Source organism: Podarcis melisellensis (genome assembly GCF_964234715.1).
Source record: "Podarcis melisellensis genome assembly, chromosome: 7".
Classification (NCBI taxonomy): domain Eukaryota; kingdom Metazoa; phylum Chordata; class Lepidosauria; order Squamata; family Lacertidae; genus Podarcis; species Podarcis melisellensis.
In genome coordinates this window covers 6,685,795-6,700,819 of record NC_138539.1, presented here as the reverse complement: position 1 = coordinate 6,700,819, position 15,025 = coordinate 6,685,795, and the positions used below count along the sequence as shown (strand labels likewise).

At 40.7% G+C, this 15,025-nt stretch overlaps 1 protein-coding gene across 3 annotated transcripts in view; it reads right to left on the bottom strand.

The window, feature by feature from the left end:
- TRAPPC9 (trafficking protein particle complex subunit 9) overlaps positions 1 to 15,025 on the bottom strand; it is a 287,922-nt gene that overhangs the window by 269,277 nt on the left and 3,620 nt on the right. For 2 of the 3 annotated variants that reach the window (XM_081918682.1, XM_081918683.1), the window contains exons 3-6: positions 4,442 to 4,587; positions 3,818 to 3,946; positions 3,381 to 3,407; positions 2,722 to 2,843 (exon numbers count right to left, since the gene is read on the bottom strand). In XM_081918682.1, coding sequence (XP_081774808.1) covers positions 2,722 to 2,843; positions 3,381 to 3,407; positions 3,818 to 3,946; positions 4,442 to 4,587 — 424 coding nt within the window. The remainder of the gene's footprint in view (positions 1 to 2,721; positions 2,844 to 3,380; positions 3,408 to 3,817; positions 3,947 to 4,441; positions 4,588 to 15,025) is intronic. The other variant, XM_081918684.1, reaches the window with a different exon arrangement.

Sequence of the window (15,025 nt, the reverse complement as noted above, 5' to 3'; positions counted from 1 at the left end):
TTAAAGAAATTCTGCAACACAGACCCGGTAAATTCTGACCCTCTGTCTGTCTGAAAAGCAAGTACTCTAGTACCGAATTCAAGTTCTACCGCATGAACCCAATTTTTAACTGTTTCTGCAGTATCTGCTTTTGTTTTGAGAGGAAAAAACCATGTAACCTTTGTTTTGTCATCCGAGAGACACAGTGCATACTTTGAACCTCCCATGCTAGCAACAGGCATTGGGCCACACAGGTCCATATGCACAAGTTGGAATACTTTGTCAGATTTCCTATCTGAACTGGGATAGCTGCATCTATGAACCTTCGCACTTTTGCATGCAGTACAATCCAAATACTTAGTACATTTGTTCAATTTGCACCCTTCTGATAATTCAGGTTGCCTTTTAACATACTGAAAATTAATATGCCCTAAACGGCGGTGCCATAAATGAACACAAGAATTATGGGTAGGCGTGTTCACACAACCAGCATGAACCTGTTCAACTTCATCTGGACTTGTCTCAAAATAATATAACCCATTTCTGCATTCCACCTGCAAAAGAGATACGTTATTCTTTGAAATAGTGCAAACCCCATTTTCAAACACAGTTTTAAACCCATTTCTATCAAGTTCTGACACAGACAAACTACACCCCTTCAGTCCCTTTAGCACGTAGGCATCAATTTCTGTTTGCAAACAATTCAAGAACACTGTGCCTACAGTCTCTAAGGAACGTTTAGTTGAATCTGCCATTGTCACAACTTTAGGGGTTTGCAAATGTCTGCAATTCTGCAAACGTACACTAGATGGCGCCACCAGGTGGTGAGAAGCACCACTGTCGATCAACCAGCGTAGATTGCTGCCTTGGCCACGCCCTTGCATCAACGCCATTGCTGAAGCCATGTGCTGTGTGCTGTGGGAGTAGCCACGACCTCCTCCTCTTCTTCGACGTCCCCTGGAACTCCTTGTCTGGTAACTAGGGGTAACGGCCTTGTTGCTGTCTTGACCAGGTTCACGTGTGCAATTCCTGATTAGATGGGAAGGGGAACCACAGCGAAAACAGTGTCTAGCTGCAAAAGCATTTACTGTGTGCTCAAACTCAGCATCAACACTCTTAGGCACAGCATAACTCCCCTTTAAAGACAAACCTCTTTCTCTTTGCCTTTTATCCTGTTCATCCGCAAGCCGAGAAGAAATGTATTCAAGGGTTAATTCAGTTGAAGGCATAGCTTCCAAAGTTAGAGCTAGAGTCTCATAGCTTTTATCAAGAGAAGACAACAATATGTATGACTGCTGCTCCATAGAAAAAGGAATGCCCAGCTGTCTTAGTTGATTAAAGGCAGACACCATTTTGGCAATATGTTCTTTCACACACGCTCCCGGTTGGAGACGTAAATCAAACAAACATCTTGTAGCATGGATCTTGGCCCCCGCAGTGTTTCTGGAATTTAACCGCTGCAGAACCGTCCAGACCTCATGCGTGTTCTTTAACTCAGAAACATAAGGCATTTGCTCTGGTCCCACTGCCAAAACTAGTAGACCTTGGGCTTTCCTGTCGCGTTTCTGTGAAGCTGCTGCTGCTGCTTTGGCTTCTGCAGACGCGTCTGCAGCTGCCTGTAAAGGCGGTGCTTCAGTACAGCTCCACAACTCTTTTGCTTGCAACCAAACCCTTACTCTAGCCTTCCAATCTTGCCAATTTTTCCCATTGAGTCGCGTAAACGGGACAGTAAAACTTTCCTGGGACTCTGCCATCCTCCCTGGGGCTTAGGAACGATACTCACACACCTGTAGACCGTCTCCCAGCTGCTGAGGTGGCTCCTTGAGGAATCAGACGTCTTCCAGCGAGTACAAACTGCGCAGTGCCTCTTTAAAACTTTTCTAGGCACGTTGCAGGACTCAAGCTGCTTTGGAGGCTTTCGTTGTCGGCAACCGCTTCTGTCTTCACTCCAGTCCTTGCATAAATCACTCTGAACTGCTCTCCTTATCTCCTTCTTGACGTACAAACAACCATAACCTGTCCCATTAAACTTTAATTAGTTTAATGTAAATGCCCAGTGCACTTCCTTCTTTAAAAGTCTCACCACGGCAGAGGATTTCGCGCAGCAGCTAAGAAGGGCAGGAGAGGCAGCATCTTCCCAAAAAGGAGTCCTGGAGCATGCGGTTTGTAAATCAAAAATAAGGTTTATTTACAAAACACCAAAAAACAACCCTGGCGACGAACCACACATCTCAGCAAAACACACACCCAAAAGGGAGAAGGGGGAGAACAAACAAGCAGGGGGACTATTTATACAGACTCATGTTCCTGGAAGCCTAATGACCTCCAGCTGCTCAGTGATTAGAGCGTTTCTGCTACTCTTTTAACCCTTTGATAGCAACATGAAATAAATCTTCACGCAATGATAAACCATAATTTCATTGCTATATCTGAAAGTAGTGGAAACTCTCTAAAAATATCAATGTAAGCATGAGTTTACCTTTGCTTGGTGCATAAGCCTACTCTAAAAACCACAATTTAAACTATAAAAAGCCATTTTCTAGGAAACCTCAGCAGCCACATATATAGGTGCTAGTTTATAGATTTAGCAGCTCAACAGCATCAACACTATCTTGTATGCCCATCAGAAGTACTGTACACTCTTACAGGAAATCATGTGCCCACTACCAGAGGTGCCGCTCAAAATGAAGCTGTCTGCCTTTATTTCACACATCAAAATCTCTCATAATGTAGCAACATCACCTTGCTGTAGTAAGAAATGGCCTCTTTGTATTTATCTATGATGTCTTCAGGGCTAAGGCAGTTCTTGGCCCGTCCTATTTCAGTACTGGTATCTGCATTAATGCCATTTGACGTGAGGGCTCCTGCATTGGAGGAAAGCAGGAAATTTCAAATTAACAATGGCTGTCAGTTAATGACACCTGGGTAAGAGCAAAGCAGAGCAAAAAATGTTTCAGAAAAGCCTTTCAATATAAATTAACTCTACCAATACTAAGTTTTAGCAATGAACAAACCTTTTAAAAATTTTAGAATGTAAATAAAAATCAGTTTGCTGATTCACTGTCACAGAATTAAATTTCTTTCTTTTTTTAATTGCACAAAAAGCTGAAAATTATATCTTATTTTGATAACATAATCATACATAAAATAATCTCTGGCAAAATTGAGAAACTAGTGCTGTATTATGTTGTCTACATAATAAGGAAAAAAGGAAATGGTATGCAACATTTTAAATGAATTTGCCTGTTCTCCAAAGGAAAATTTAAAAAAAAGATTTAAAGATTATATGAAGTAGAAACTACTATTTTAAAAAAAAAGAACTCTAGGAACAACATATAGGAACTAGAAAACAATTAACACAAATATATATATTGACACAGCAGATTAATAAGACAGTATACCTGGATCAATAAGAACTTCTTGTGCCCCTAAAGGAAAATCAAAGTGACAACATTAACCTTCTTTATTTCCAAAAAAACCCCAAGCTATTAAATATATTTGAAAACATGCCAAACAGCTACAGAATTCTGAGAAAACCCCATTACTGACATTGAAACAAACAGCTGCCAAGTGGTTTTGATAAACTTTGTTATCACATACTTTCCTACAGCCTGACAGATGACTCTACACAAGCTACCAAGTTAGACCCTTGGGTCATTTAGCTTAGCATTGTCTGTTTACATCAGGAGTGGTCAACCTACCAATGGCAATGGACAACAACTCCCATCATGCCATTATGGTTGTTGATGTCTAGGGGAAATATCAGAGCCTGCCAAATACTTAATTGCCAAACATACTAGGAAGAAAATCCTACAAGAAAAGAAGGTATATTGCTTACCTGGTCTGTGCCTGTTGCCTGCCTCTGCAGAAAGTGAACTTCCTTGTGCTCTTCTTGCACCAACTTTACCACCTGTGCCTCCAGGATAATGATAGATAACTGAGGCGGAACATAATCCTTCAAGAGCAGCTACAGATTAAAAACAGTATTTTAAGTGGCAGCAATCTCTCAAGCCTACTCATGTGATTTCAATTGTATAAGAAATATAGGCAGGTCCTGAGGCTGGCCCAGGCCAATAGAAACCCAGATGGGTGGGGTATAAATAATAAAATTTGTGGTGGTGGTGGTTATCTCAAAGCACTGCCAAAGCAGCCTTAAAATCCACCATTCCTTTCATAGGCAGGGTGTGTGAAATCCCTTGGTGTGCACTACCGTACCCAGCCCTGTGGATCACAATTTGTTACGGATTTATTATGGATGTTAAAGTCACTTCTGTTTCATTACCAAGACTTAAAACATGAATTAATTTCCATCTAAGTTGTAGCAGGTAAAGGCAGAAAGTGGATATAAATTGTGTATCCACTGATCTCAATGGATCTGCTCCAAATATAATTTAATCAGATTGCAACCCGGGTCAAGAAAGCTTTCTAAAAACGGTTACGTTTTGTTACTCATTTTGCCCACCTCCAAGCCACAAAAAGTCATTCACAGAACGGAGAAGTTCCACTGCCATGTGGTAGTGTACGAGGGAATCTTGCAACATCCCGGCTTGCAGACATAGGTCACCGACATGCTTCCGCATACGACCCTGGCATCGCTTCTTATAATGTCTAGAACACAGAATATACAGAGATTGATTAGCTTCGTTGACCTCAGTATACCAGAAGGCATTAGATTTATTTGCTGTAACATTTCTCTATCAATTTATGCATCATGTACAGGTATATTTTTTTCGCAACAATATTTATGTCTTTAGCCACCCTGTGCTCCCTGACTTCTGGATACAACCGTGAGATATAAAAGCTGATGAAATAAATAGCCGTTTCTGCTCACCAATGAGCAGACAGACCTGTTTCAGCCATCAATGTAAAAGGCTAAATAAAAACAAAGATAGCAACCATAATAATAATAAAATAAATCACATTCGGAAGCAAAACCACATTCTGTATATGCAACACTAGCAATAGTTGTATCAGTGCAAGCTATCTTGAGTGTTGGCAACCGTCACCCAAAGAACGTACATGCCTCTCCTTATCCTCTGACCTCTTCACTTTCCTCTGTGTCTGTCCCATTCTTTTTTTATGCCACTAGCTGACCTGACATCACGGAAGTGCTTGACTAGCGAAGGTGTTCTGCTAGGGTGAGGCAGCTGAGCACTGCTTGAGCAAATTCAAAGAGGCATTCAGATAGAATTTCCAAGATCAATGAAGAACTTTCGCTAAATTAAAACTGCACATCTATGGCAGAGATTCCACAAAAGCCACCCATGGGCTCCTGCACTACAACCTCTCAGTGTGGTTTAATAGTTATGGAATCTTTTGATAGAGACAGATGACACTAGCTGCTTAATTATTTTTTACTTTAGTGAAACAGAATAGTTTATGATTTGCGGTACTATCGGGTTATAAACTGAGCAAAGCAAAAGCAGAACTTTTTATGCATCAACTTAGCTCCACAGCTTGAGAGGAACTGCAAGACTATATTACATGTGAAGAACGTGGAATTTCAGAATGGCAAGATATTTGAAACTCAATCTCTCTGAAGATTTAAAAGTATTAATAGATATCAGAAAGGAAGTAATTTCATTAAAAGCAATTCTCTCAATGAAGAGCCGAAACCAATGTAAGTCCCTACCCCCCACCCCCGAAAAAGCAGACACTTTGGGAGCATGGCAGGGGCGAGACCAGACAGTGGAGATTTAGGCTGGATCATAAAACCATTCAGCTTTGTCATGTGGCTTTGCAAGCCAGAGTAAAATACTATTTTAAAGACTTGTTTTTCCTCTGCCCAGGCATAGGCAGAGCTGCAGCAGTAGTCCAGCTGCTCAATAGAGTTTGGATCAGGTATAACTTTATGCCAATTTAACATATACCAGCTTGCTTTATGACAGTTTTTGTGCACAGGATTGTTCCCATAGCCAATAAAGTGGGATTTCTTCAACAAATCCTCTACAGAATATTTAGAAACTAACACATACAGAACAGTAATGAAACTATGCATTTTTTTACTTCAAGACCCATTAAGTTTTGTGCATACAAAAACAGTTTTTCTAGAACTCAAGTCCAATCTCAGTAGAAGATTTTCGGCTAATTAAAAGTTCGTTTCATATGCCCTGCATGACAGTGGTATGTTTGAAAAGATGTATGCTTGTGTTTTAAGACAAAACATTAGTAAATACAGCATAAAGTAAAGTAATAGCTAAACTGTATACATTCTATGAGATATGAAGAAGTAATAAAAAAACAAACTTCTAAAAATGTGTTTCAGTGCGTTTAGGAAAAACAGTACTGTTAAAACATTCAATAAAATTTTATCGCCGTATGTTGCTGCCTGCACCCTAAATAACCACATTTTAACATTCAGCTATTATAAGGAGGAAAGTTGATGCTCCTGCAATATTTGTAATACTAAATTCCCATAGGTGCAATAAAAACAGAAAATAGCCAGTAGCATTTGATAATAATAATAATAATAACAATAATAATAATAATAATAATAATAATAATAATAATAATAATAATAATAAAATAATAATAATAATAATCTATACTTTTTTCATTTTATTTTTTGCAGTGACTCTAGTTCTGTGGAAGTCTTGTCATGGAAGACCACTCTAAACTCCTCCACCCTCCAGAAGCTGCTTTGCTCTTTACAAAATGGTCTGAGCACCATTTCATTTATAAGCATGTAATTTATAGGCAGGAGCAACCTACCGCCTTTCCAATGTGAGCAGCAACCTTCTCTGTCCTGGCCTTCTTCCCAACCCACTTCAGCTATCTACTCCCATGTCCATGACACACAGACAGAGCATCTCCTGCTTTTATCTCTATGGAAGGGCCCTTTGCCTTGGACCACATGGATACAAGTCAGCAGGGAGAATCATAGAATCATAGAGTTGGAAGAGACCACAAGGGCCATCGAGTCCAACCCCCTGCCAAGCAGGAAACACCATCAGAGCACTCCTGACATATGGTTGTCAAGCCTCTGCTTAAAGACCTCCAAAGAAGGAAACTCCACCACACTCCTTGGCAGCAAATTCCACTGTCAAACAGCTCTTACCGTCAGGAAGTTCTTCCTAATGTTTAGGGTTAGGGAGTCCTAATGTTTAGGGAGAGTCAACGTTACCGGCTCTTCAGCACTTACTGAATACAAAATATGCCCCTTGTGAAAATTTATTGTTAAGCAGGGATGTAGAATCATCATTGAAAACAATAACAACAGCAACCGCTTGCTATTATTGCTCATGTTTATGGATGAATGACCAAAGTTAGTTAGAACAGTGCTCTAGGTGACCTCTGGGTGACTGGAAGATGAAGCCTTTGACACCTCCGCAAATGCAAGGAAGGAGTCCTGGCAATTAAATGCACCCACCAGGGGCAAAGAGTTAACAACATATAACCCATGTAGGGAAACCACACTTTGGATATGAAACTTTTAATCAGAAAACAATGTAGACAAGAATGCATCCTTCTTTTTCCCCTTGTTAGCTAAGGATGTGGAACAGAGTCTCATGGAAGAATTTTGCCATGATGTTAGCATCTGAAAAGTGACTGGCAAGACTTTCACTATCTATAGCCTGGCTTTCAACACGTTCAAGAAAGATTTTATACAATATTAATTCTGCATTGCAAAACATGCGATCTAGCTCTGGCCACCAGCATATTATACAGTTCGGTGTTGCACAGGTATGACTTATATATCTAACAAAACCTGCCATAGTGCAAGGCAGTTATCTTTAGCCTTTATAGGCATATGACCCACCATTAGCCACAACCTGCAACACATAATTAATTTTTAAAAATATATCTGCCCATGCTCCTATGGCTTGTGTAGCAGAGCAAGAAGCCAAACGTTATGCTATTCTGAAAGGTGCCTATTTGAGCTCTTGGTGGGCTCTTCCTTATGAAGCAGAAAAGAAGGTTGATCCTTTGCATGGATTAGCTTTAGGGCAGGGATAGGATACATCCAAACAACTTCCGGTTCAAATCTCCAACATCTCCAGTTAGCAGTAGATCAGGCAGAAGGGCTGTGAAATATCCTTGGAACTCTACTGCCAGATAGTAGACAATACAATGATTTGACTAAGTATGAAGTTTCATGAGTGTTCCTTAACATTGTTTCTTCTGCCCCTCTTTCTTTTTTCTCTCCTCAGACCCTTACAGAAATATCAAACAAGAAAATAAAAAAGTGGTAGTGAACTACTACAATTTACTTTTGGTCAGACTACAACTGAACTGGAAGTCTATTCCCACATTTGAAGAAGGTGCAAACTGAACGACCCAGATATTTTTAATGCGATCAGTCTGCAAGTGATTCTCAGGGAGAAAATATCACCCTCTGCTATCCACTTGCATTTTGATGTGCTTCAGTGCCATAAATGTTAAAAAGGAAAGCTTTTTTTTAAAAAAAATAGTTTATACTCATATATTCACAAGACTCCACTCACTGTACCCTTGGTTATGCCCACTGAGTGGGTTCTGCATCCACCAGCCTATTCAGTGAGCAATTTAAAAGTAGCTGCAATCAAATGACGTTGTGTACACTGGACAATTTATGAATGCACCCCAATTAAAATACACTAAATACATCAGACGGCTGCCACTGTACTTTTGGATTTACAATTATCAGTTTCATTCACTCCTAAATGACAACACAAGTCATTATAGATTATCATCTCTTTAAAATTTCTCAAGCAAAAGAAAATCATGCAAAATGAATGAATATTTTCATGTTAAATGTTACAAGAACTATTTCAACAACAACAAAAATCAAGTTAAGATGGCATGCTTGGCTACAGTTGTTGATAGCTTTTGAAAGCCAGAAACAAGTTCCATGGCTGAGGACCTATTCAGTATTGAAACTGAATATGCAAGAGCATTATAATAGCTGTAGAGTTTTAGATGGTGAAAAATCCTAAATCAAACTAAACACAAACCCTGCAAGCTCTGGGTGTCTGGAGCTACCAAAAAAAAAAAAATAGTTTTAAACAGTATTCCTTACTCCCTCCCCACCCCCAACTCAAGAAGGCAACTTAGACAAATCTCAGCACTTTAAAAAAAGCCTTGCCCAAAATGCCAAAAAGATAAACTCCAGCAAGAGTCCAGGCAGCAACAGTCAATTGCTGTGTTAAATAAAGACACAAAAAGCAACACTATAGTATGCAACAGAGGCAAAGGAAGAAGGCAGCACACAAAAACTAGCTATTTTTAAAAATGCAATGTGATCAAAAGCCTACCTTTTGAGACCCAAAAACACACTCACAGGGCAGTACGAGAGAGAGAGAAAAGAAACAAGGAAGGAACAAAACAAAAATTAGAAACACACACAGTAATTAGAAATAAAATAGCCATGTATACACAGAAGAAGTGAAGGAAACCACACCGATTACTTAATAAAGAGATGTTTAGAAAGCACATTAGAATTACAGATTAGAAGAGCAAAGCAACTGTAAATTAATGGATCTTCATCAACATGTTTACAGGTGAATGATGCCTTTTGAGTTTAAAAAAAAAATGATGCACATATGACTGCATTTGAATCAGTGTACCATTTCACCAAAATGCTAAGAAGTAGCAAATACCGAAAATGTTAGCTACAATTCAACAACCTTACACTGTAATTAATTTTGTGTCAAACTGTGTTCTGTGGGAGCTGAGTGTGTTCCTGGCTTTCAGTTTGTAGCTTAAGAAGCAATGCATCAGTTGCTCCAAATCCACCTACAATACTAAAAGCTTTTTAAAAAAAGATTTGTCAGCTCACACATTCTGGATACAAGCTATCATATAAACAGGCCTTTTTTGGTCTAAAAACACATGACGTATCACCTTCAGGGAACCTGTTAATGACGGCCACCAAGTTTAATAAACAATTGATACTTTGTATAACTCTTTACTCAGTGACGTACCAAATATTGGATGTGTGAATGCGTTAGGAAACCCCTTCTTTGCTTCAGCACACAGAAGTTGTTAACAGTGCAATCTTATGGATGTTTACTCACAAGTAAGTTCAGTGGAGTTCAATGGGACTTACTCCAGGTGTGTATAGGATTGTAGCTTATAAGTAATTAATTTCATCTGTTCCTGGATAATTTAATTTTGGTTAGACGACCCTGCATGGGATCAGCAGCTCTGATTACACTCAATTAATACAGTGCAAACCTTTCCAGTACAAATAGATCTCCAATATCAACAAAAGGCAGGTGTTGCCATCTACTAACATGAGCTGTCTGGCTAATCACTACTTCAGCACCATGAACAGCAGTTGGATCCCAAAACCTGCTTAGGCTGACAGACAGGTTTGCCAGTTGCAGCAGAATCTATACTAAGAACAGCTCTTTCCCTAGTTATACCACAACCTGTTTTTTAAACTCCACTTCATTTCAAAAGCAGTTCAGTTCACAGGAAGACTGATTTGTGTGTCCATGCATAAAGGGCTTAAAGTCCCTTTGAGCTCACAGAACTAGTTTCACAATTCTTCCAGTTGTGGACTATATTTTCAACAAGTGTTTAAATACCACTTATAGGGAAGGCAGGTCTGGAATAGAGGAGGAAAAGGAGACGTGAGCTGAAATTTCTCAACCAACCACAAACGTGTTTCACAAACAATACAGCATTAGGTTGTATCCAACTAAGTCAGGACAGACCCAAGGAAATTGATGAACATTACTTAGGGGGTGATCCTACGGCAAGACCTGCCAGGATAAGCCCCATAGGATGCAGAGGCTCTGAAGTTCAGCCAGACTCAGCCAGTGTTAAGTCCCCTGCCCCAGCTCAGCTGAAGATGCACTCCTGTAATTTACTCATCCAAGCTCAACCACCGGAAAAAGTTGGTATAAGCCCCCCAAACAGGGTGTTTTGGGGGCATGGAGGGAGTGGGACCAAATGAGGGGGAACTTAAGCTGGAGCCTGCTCAGCTCAATCATGTGACCTGGCAACTCACCACAGAACACTATTTTAAAGACTTGTTCCCCTTCTGCCTGGCTAAGGAAGAGCTGAACAGGGTTTTGATCTGATGTAACTTAACGCCAGCTTAAGTTACACTGCCTTGCTTCATGCTGGCTTCTTGTGCATAGGATTGCTTCCCTAAACTGCTGTCCATTGGCTTTAGTGGGTCTACCTCAAATATGACTAAATGTTATGGATTCCATTACTTGAAGACTTTTGTTAAGACTCTCGTCATTGATTTTAAATGGGCAAGAAATGACAATTATTGAAAAAGAGGTAACTGCGTAGAAGCTTGGTTAGGCAGAATCAGGTTGCTACCTAATGATAAGAAATGTTATTGAATCAAAAGAGGCACTGAGAACAGATAGTGTTGAAAATGACTATATCTAACTGGGTCTTTTCTTTACATTTTACAGCCCAGAACTCTAAGCTCCAATTTCAATGACTTAAAGCAGCACTGGTTCCAGTATTCTGAGGGTGGTGGAAGAATTGTTGTTGTTGTTTAGTCGTTTAGTCGTGTCCGACTCTTCGTGACCCCATGGACCAGAGCACGCCAGGCACTTCTGTCTTCCACTGTCTCTCGCAGTTTGGTCAAACTCATGCTTGTAGCTTCGAGAACACTGTCCAACCATCTCGTCCTCTGCTGTCCCCTTCTCCTTCTGCCCTCAATCTTTCCCAACATCAGGGTCTTTTCCAGGGAGTCTTCTCTTCTCATGAGGTGGCCAAAGTATTGGGGCCTCAATGGAAGAATACTGCATCTGAACTATGTCCAATCTGAAGTAAATCCCATTGAATTCAATGGAGCCAACTACCAGGTAAGTGGTATTAGGATTGCACCCTTAGTTCCAACACTCCATAAAAGTTAAGCATCTATGGTATTCTTTTTTTAATATACACTCAAAGACTGTCCTGCAGTTATGTCAACACCATTAAGGGTCTTGCCATAGCATGTACCCATGTAAAAAGAAAGAAATTGGCTAATCTGCTACCAATGAAGCACAATACAAATAACTACCACCATAATCACATCTACCTAAATTGCAGAATAAATGTGGCAGCTATGTATCTGATGTGAATCTCACGCATGATGAATTGCAGTTCATGAAGGTAATATGCTCACTTGTGTGTACAACGTTTTCAAGTACATCTAATGATGCCAATCTACTACAGGCAATTTCCTACATTACTTACAAAAATAATTTCAAACACCTGCAGTCACCTCTCTGCTATGGTCTAAAATGAGATACTACCACCTAAAAATCTGAAATATACATTTTTCTAACTTTAAGAAACAATTGCATATTAACAGCCACAAAAAATTAATTTTCACATTTATTGAGGAATCCTGAAATTAGAAAACAGACTATTATTTGTGGGTGCCTGCAATATGATTTCTGTATGTACCTACTATATTAACATTCCAGTGAAAATAAAAAGAATTCATGTGTCTGCTAGAAATAAAGGTAAAGGTAAAGGTACCCCTGCCAGGGCCAGTCGTGTCCGACTCTAGGGTTGTCCGTCCATCTCACTTAAGAGGCCGGGGGCCAGCGCTGTCCGGAGACACTTCCGGGTCACGTGGCCAGCATGACAAAGCAGTTCTGGCGAGCCAGCACAAGCGCAGCACACGGAAACGCCATTTACCTTCCCGCTATAAAGCAGTACCTATTTATCTACTTGCACTTAGGGGTGCTTTCGAACTGCTAGGTGGGCAGGAGCTGGGACCGAAAGACGGGAGCTCACCCCGCCGCAGGGATTCGAACCGCCAACCATACGATCGGCAAGTCCTAGGCGCTGAGGTTTTACCCACAGCGCCCCCCGCCCCCCAATACACTGCTAGAAATACACATAAACTATTTATGGGACGTGTGATACCTTAATCAACCACTGCATGTTTACAGGGATTAAAATGGCTTTCAAATGCTGAGCTAAAACAGAGCACCTTTCAAAATGCATGTTCTCCTTTCCTCTGCTTTTTCTTTGCTTTTTAGATACTGGTACATACAACTACATATGTGTTCTAAGTGTATCATAGGTGTCTGGGGTAGCCTGTTGTTGACATCCATCTGTCTTGAGAGACAATGGAGTGTGCCTTCAGGGGGTGAAGTCAAACTGCTACATTAGCAGCACTGAAGTGACCACCCTGGGGCGCAAGCCTGAGCGGTGTGCATGGAGGTCTTGGGCTACCCAGACAACAAGTCACACACACCCTCCACCTTGCTGATGTGGTCTGAAGGAAAGCAAGGCAATACATCTGGCACCAGCAGCAGTTGCCAGAAGGAGGCATACATGGCACCATCCAACTGTCTAGGGATTGTTTACACCTTAGCCTTAGGGTTTACTCCTTATTCTTTTCTTTTGCTGAAGATATTCCATAAGGCAGCAGAGGTTTAGGATCAGAGCTTTCCTTCTCCTAAATGGGCTCCCTTCCCAGGTTGACAAGCCCCGTCTGCCCCTCACTTCTGTCCAGGAATAACATAGGTGTACAGGAGTAGCCTGTGTGGTACCCTTTGGATGTTGCTGAACTCCAACTACAATCAGTCACAGTTAGCAAGGCCTGAGTGGTCAAGGAAGCTGGAAAAACAATACCTGAAGGACACAATGTTGACCATCCCTGTCCTAGGCCATATTCAAAGAGTGAACAATTTGGGATAAAATGAAATGCTAAAGTTACTTCCTGGTCAAATCAGAACAACTTAATATATGAGCACTTTGACTTAGATTATCAAAATTAATTCGCATTGAGATGTCCCAGAAAAGTGATGAGAACTATAGCAAACGAAACATAAATATTATCTAACAAAGCAGGCGAAATATTACACATTGCCAGGGATGGAAGAAGGTGCAACAAGGGGAGGGGGGAGACACTTTGCAATTAAGAGAGCAATCCTATAGCAAGATCTGCCAGGACAAGTGGGTTAGGATCCAGGGGATCTCCAGCTGGGATATGCAAGTTCACTCTCAGTTCAGCCAAGACCTGCTGCCTGAGCTAAACCTGATGGATCGTAAACTGGCATAAATCCTGAAAAGGGGTTGCTGTGGGGTTGTGGTGGGATTAGGATGAGAGAGGTGAGACTTAGACTGGATCCTAAGCTTGTTCAGCTGCCTTAACTTACACAGGCTTGCTTTACACCAGCTTGTGTTTGGATTCCTCCCTAAATCAGTGGGATTTACCTCTAAGTAAAACATCAAAGGACTGGGACGTGAACTTTCACGTAAAAAGGTATTTAACTTTTGCAGGATAGTGTCAATGTGACTCAAGTTCACTATGACTAGGGACTGATCAGAGAGACCACCAACTAGAGTGACAACTCATTAGTATTTGAGTACCACAATATCCAGGATATGTCATTGACAACATCTGTTTTGAATGAGCAAAATAAAAAAATCAACAGCTTCATAATTGTTGTGTGTGAAGTAAACAGCCATAGGGCACTTAAACAAAATACTGCAAGATCATAAATGAAATAAAACTATTGGAAGTAGAGACTTTCAGAGTCATAGACTATCTGCAAGGCAGACTCCTACACCTCATCATACATCATACCTACATCATACCCATCAAAATGAGTCAAAATGGAACAATCTTGTTCACATTTACAAAAAAAATACTAGAGCTTATTCCCAGGTAAATATACCTAGGACTGCAGCCTCAACGGTATGAATGTCCGAGGCTGCAATTTCATGTTCACTTTCTTGGGGATGAGTTCCATTAAACAGAGTGGATTCTGTTCAAAGTACACATCCACATAATTACCGGTAAACTGTTACTTCTGTATCAGGGAGACTGTATCAATCATTTGAGGGGGAAAGTGAAAAGCCTAATCACAAAGAAGGGACCAGACCAGTAGGACAGGAAATGCATACTTCTAATACAGTGGTACCTCAGGTTAAGTACTTAATTCGTTCCGGAGGTCCGTACTTAACCTGAAACTGTTCTTAACCTGAAGCACCACTTTAGCTAATGGGGCCTCCTGCTCCTGCTGCTGCTGCGCCGCCAGAGCCCGATTTCTGTTCTCATCCTGAAGCAAAGTTCTTAACCCGAAGCACTATTTCTGGGTTAGCGGAGTCTGTAACCTGAAGCATATGTAACCCGAGGTACCACTGT